The following is a 6,000-nucleotide window of genomic DNA, read 5'->3' on the forward strand; positions in this document are numbered from 1 at the left end:
TGACTTGATGGCCTACGAGAGCTTTAAGATAACAAAAACCACAAATTCATCAACAGAAAGTTTTGCATTAAAAAGGCAAATAAGAAGGGTTTCTTTCTAGGAAAGCTAAATAAATCCTGTTATTCAAATTCCCATAGCATCAGAATCCAACTCACTAACACAGGCAGCACTTAATGTGTATGCAAACCTGAACACAAAGATAATTTTCAAGAACTAGCACAGAAACTTTTTTTCTTGGAAAAAAGATTTAAATATCTGATCTCTCTCTTTGGAGGTAGAGAATTAAAGTGCACATAAAAGGCCCTATTGGATCTCCAGAGGATGTTAGCCATTTTCAATGTAAGCAAAGAGGTGCATAAATGAGTCAAATGCAAGAAAGAATAGAAAGAAACAACATAAATTGTACCACAAACATGTGAACTGATCTTCTGATAAAGGGAAAAAAAAACCCACATGGACAACCAATATATGTTGGTACAAAAGTCCCCTGAAATAAAGAACAAAATTTTAAGACTCCTTTAATTAGTGTATCCTATTTCCATAAATACTTTCAATTTCCAAAATAAACTGTAGATTAGTAAATTCTTTTGCAGCTTCATGCAGCATTTTTCTAAAATACATTAATTTTACAGATTTCCTGGGAAAAGATCTGGGTGTCTTGTAAGTTCAGACACCATGGGATTGTTTAAAGCTGCATGCTTTAATCCATGCATTAATGTGGCGCATGAATACCACACTTTCAGTTACGCTTCGTATTTTTTACATCTCTTCCTTAAAAATAGTTCTTCTGTTTGGATAGCAGATAAGCCACTTAGAGAAAATATGTTCCCTACATGTCAGAAGTAGAACCAAAAGCTTTGAATTCGGTCCTCTTGGAACTTCAGTAATTCACTTTTTGTAACAGCCAGTTTCCATTGCCATTATTCCTGACTGACCGATAGACTGACAGATGTCTTACTTTAGAGATCCCAAACAGACTATTGGTATCTATTTCAGCCACATCTGTTCCTAAATAGCCTTGGCAACAGGCCACTATGCACTCGGAATTAATTTTAAGTCCTTTACTGCTGACTCTTTCACTGTTGAAATACGTCAGTGATTCTTTTTCCCTATTGCTGCACTTACATAGAATATCTGTAAATCTGTATTTTAGATTAATATCAACAAGAACTATAGCATACTATACATAAGAATAGTATACTTAAACAATATATTGATTAGTTTTAATTCATTATAAAGTATATATTTTCTATTTTTATCTTATTCATTATGAAATATATATTCAACAGTACATTAACCTCTGGATTGCTCCAAGATCTTATTTTCTTGTTCCTTAATTAATTCAGAAATTATGTTCAATTACCTATACTTAAAAAAGCAAGTTTTATTCAGATTATTACTATTATTATCCTGACTATTTAGTCAGCCCCACCTGCAAGCTGTCAGTCAGAGAATAACTTCATATACAATTCAGTTTAGTACACTAAACACACAAGAAATTCACTTTAAAAGTTTTTCAGGAGGATCAAAATCCTCCAGGCTTCACATACTGGTAAAGCACTGGACAATTGCCAGTTTTGTTACACTTCCTGACAGAAATCTGCTGAAAAACTGCAATTATTGTTAATTGAGAAACTCTGTAGCAAACTTTAAAAACATGGTAGAGGCTTTAAAAATTATCAAAGTCTTTATTTAGCAACAAAAAAAATCATATGCATAAAGAGGACACAAATGATCTTCCAGGAACTTAGAAAAATCACATATAATATTCAAATCTGTACTTAAGATAGTTTTCTCTGCTATAGTTTTGAAGCAGCACACAAAATGACAACCTCCACAGATCAGGGCTGGAATATTAATAGTGAAGTCTTGCCTTTTTCTTAATTTCCATGATTATAGCATAGGAATGCCACACAGAAAGAAGTTAGAGAAAAAAACTACCAACTACTGACTGTGAGCTCTGCTTCTCATTGGGGCACCCAGGGCACTGTTAAAAGCAAGCAACCAGCTATGGGTCAGAGGGATTGTGCCTCTCTGGACACAACCCCAGACCCAGGGGGTCTCCAGGGAGGAGAACACGCTCAGCTGAGCTGCACACCCAGGCTGGAGCTGCAGCCTTTCCAAGGGAGCAGCTGAGCCGTGCCTCACGCTTGTCCACGTTCCCACCTGACACATTCACTCCCTCAGGCTCCACACCCTGTTGCCTGCGCAAGACTCACTTCTGCCATAAGCTTTGTTATAACAAATAATACACAAAATTTATAATGGGTCATGCTTATTTCAGAGGTAGGAACTTTGCTGTAGAGTGAACAACGAAGGAAGCCATCAAAAATCATCAGCAAGCATGGGTAGCCAAAAACCTCTTGGAGATGGAAAGTGCAGAACTCCAGGACAGAGTAAAGAAGGAAATCCTCCTGATGATAATCAGGCTGCCTAGAGCCCCCCAGGAACAGCACAGTGGAGCAGAACTACACATACATCACTGTGACATGACTGGGCCCAGGCACAGCAGATGTCCCCTGCTTGGGAACTCTGAGCTGCAGCTTTGAGCTCTGGTAGAATCTGGAGGAGCCAAGGCTGCACAAACTACCACATGTAAGAACAAACAATTGGAACCGCAGAGCTGCGGATGACAAATGACAACTTCAGCAAGACAGGAATTCATCTAGAGAACTATGGGGGATGGGAGATTACGAAAAAGGGAATAAAGCAACTACCTTATAGCGCTCTGATTTTGACAGACTATAGCAATTGCCATAGAAGAAAGACCTTTCCCTAAAATAGAAGAATTGCTAAATACGAGTCCAAGCAAGAGACATTCAGCAGCACTTGCAAAGCGTGAAGACCTGGCTTGACCTCCTAGAGCCTCAGGCAAACTACATTAGGAAGCTTTCGGGTTGGAGAGAACATGCATAAGCCAAATCCCAACGGAAATACTTGCCCAGGGAGCTGCTAGCCATCTCTGAACACTCCACTGCTGTACTTATCTACGAATGAGACCCTACCACAGATGGCTCCTCCCAGCACCAGTAGAGAACACCCCAGGCTAAGTGCTACTGGGAGCCAAGAATGAGGGAGAGAAAAAACATTCAAACTCCAGAATCTGCGCTTGACTGCTGCAACTGCAGCCTCTCAAAAATGAAACTATTCAGCAGCTCAATGCCACACAGCATAAAACCAAATTGTCAGGAAGTTTCAGCATATATTTAATACATGTGCAGTAAAAGCCCAAATCCTGATAAAATTGACAGCAGCTTTTCAGTGCTGCTTTCCATAGGACTCCTGAAGTCCTGCCATCTGCTATAGGTCTGACTGTAGGCACTGCATACTTCATTACCTTTCAGGAGCTATGAAAAGTTTCTGATGTCTGTATGAAAGTAGCAACTGAGAGGGATGAATTTTTCCTAGGAAAACAAACAAACCAAATCAGCTAAACAAAATTTTAAAAGCCAAAAACACACAAATCCCAAACCACAGAATATACTCCCCATCTCTGGAAGCATGGAACAATATACACCAGAATTTATTCTTCCTGTCTGAGCCTTAATATCCTTCAATGATGACAATCAAAACACATTTACAAGTACAGACCCTAGTTCCTGATATATGGCAATTCAGCCTACATTAAAGGAGGCAGAACATAAAGTAACACTCAGAACTCTACACACAGAACTAAATAATTAATAAATCACATTACAGATCACATACACAGAGACCTGTAGATAGTCCCAAATGAGAAGGAAGAGAGCCTTCAGCATTACGTAACAGCGTTACTTAAGGCACCCAGACTGGCTCCCCAAGAGGAAGGACTGTGTCCCCACAGCGGGCGCGGGGGCAATCAGAACTCAGCGGTCCGGCTGAAAAGCAGGTATTTAAGTGTGAGGGCAGCACTGCATTAACACGGTTACACTGTGCAGAGGAGAGGAGTCAACAGCAGGGCATGACTGTGTATTTGTTCAATTTCGGTAGCTCTGGTATCCCAACATGCTTACATTAAATGAACCATAATGACTTCATCTGCGAGCATCTCACCACTTCTTTGCTTCTCTAAATGCTGACTCTGCCTATGAGATCTTACCTAGAGGAACTTTTAAGTTCTGTCCAATACACTTCTAAAATAAACGTGGGATTTTAAGCCCGGACAACCTAACCATGCCATCCCGGAAGGCAGACACGCTGCCTGGAAACTGCATTCCTGAATACAACTTTGACTCCTCTTTCATGCAAACACTGGGAGGTCACTGAAATAAACAAGCACGTTTAGGAGTGTGTATGCAGTTTTACAACTACGTATATGTTTTCACAGTTTCTAGGAGAAAAATATCTATTTGGATACGTTTAAGCAGCATTTCTTTGCTTCTTGAACTTTTGTACATAATTTATTTCACTTGATCAAATCCTGTAACCACACTTTCTCAGCGTGTCGCCGTGTGAGCACCACAGAGCAACGACGTGGCAACAGAAGCCTCATCACAAAACTCAGGCACATCCCGCAAAACCACATTCTCCTCTCTGTGCTCTAGTTTATGTACCTGCCAAACAGTATAAGCCGGGAAAAGTTGACGCCGCAGAAACAAAATCAAATCCTCTTACTGCTCTGCTTGGGGCTAAGAGGCCATAAAAACACGCTCTCTAACTTCTGTCCCTTTCGTATGACCCACCAAGAAGACAAAACTCGTGCCAGAGAGAGCTGGTTCAGGTACAAGACCCTCAAAGCGTTATGTACAATTTCTTTTTCTTTTCAGTCAGCAAAGTAACTTCCAAGGGAACAGAGGTGCCCGACAGCACTGCCTTTAAGCACTTTAGAGCAATCCCGGCTTAGGGTGACTCTGCCCCGCGCTGCCCGGAGAGCCGCGGCCGCCTCTCCCCGCTCGCCCCGGGCCACGCCGCACGCCCCGGCCGGGGCGCACACCCCTGCCCCGCCCTGCCCCGTCCCACCTGTGGGGCTCTCGGGCAGGATGGGGCTCCAGCGGAGCCGCCGGGCGCTCAGAACCACGTCGCAGCTCCTCTTGCCGATCTCGAAGATGCCCCTGAGCAGTGGCTCGTCCCCGTCCCGGGCCGGCGGGGCCGCGGCCAGCGGGGCCACCCTCCGCCGCCGCTGCTGGGCCGCGGCCCGGGCGCGGCCCTGCGGGCGGGGGAGCGGGGCGGCGGCGCCCGGCATGGCGGCGGCAGCACCCCCGCTCCGCTCGGCCCCGCCGCACCGCCCGCGGCCCGCCGGGCCGAGCGGCGCCCGCCCCGCCCCGCGGGCGGGGCCGGACCGCCCGGGGGCCGGCGGCAGGGCGCCCGGCCCGGGCCGGAGTCGCGGCCGCGTCCTCGGCCGGCACCGGGGCAGCTCCCGTGCCTCCGGCAGCGGCGGGACAGGGGGCTCGGCTGCCGGGACCTTGCAGAGCGCAGGGCGGCACCGGCCGGACCCGTGTCTGGTGCGCTGCCCACGGGGAACAGCGGCCCGAAGGCACTCGGGCATCTCAGCGCTGTGCTCTCCTCATTACTTCTCCGAGGAAGGAATGCTCCCACTACAGAAATTAATTTTCCTTGTCAGAGTCCCACGTCTTCCACTTTTCTGTTATCATTAACAAAATTGCTATTACTTAGCTTCTGAAAACTACGACGTGAAGTTCTAATAGCCCTTCCATGCTAAAAAGGCTGAGTCTTTCACAAATTGTGACTCTGACATAACCTTAATGTAAATACCATGTCTGCATTCCTGCTGCAAAACAGATTATTGCCATAAACCCGGGTGGAGACATCACCCAGCTATACCCTTCATTTGTAACGACCACTCAAAACAGTGACTCGAAGTCTGATACTGACTCATACTAGAACAGATCCGCTATCGAGTGGGCCAGTGAAGAAAGAATACCCAGAAAGCTTGCATAGTCATCCCTCATCCTCAAAGCTTGAATGCAGGGGAGGAAGACCACTTTACTCTTGCTCTATATATAGACTTTACTGCTTGGAAGTACAATAGCTTTACTCAGAGCTGCTGTAAGATTCACTGAT

At 45.1% G+C, this 6,000-nt stretch overlaps 1 protein-coding gene across 1 annotated transcript in view; it reads right to left on the bottom strand.

Moving 5' to 3' along the window:
- CERKL (ceramide kinase like) overlaps positions 1–5,199 on the bottom strand; it is a 49,680-nt gene extending 44,481 nt beyond the window's left edge. Inside the window, exon 1 of the mRNA XM_068196031.1 lies at positions 4,939–5,199. Within this exon, the coding sequence (XP_068052132.1) occupies positions 4,939–5,161 (223 nt within the window). The 5' untranslated portion in view covers positions 5,162–5,199. The remainder of the gene's footprint in view (positions 1–4,938) is intronic.
- Positions 5,200–6,000: the final 801 nt, after the last annotated feature.

This window comes from Anomalospiza imberbis, chromosome 7 (genome assembly GCF_031753505.1).
Source record: "Anomalospiza imberbis isolate Cuckoo-Finch-1a 21T00152 chromosome 7, ASM3175350v1, whole genome shotgun sequence".
Taxonomy (NCBI): domain Eukaryota; kingdom Metazoa; phylum Chordata; class Aves; order Passeriformes; family Viduidae; genus Anomalospiza; species Anomalospiza imberbis.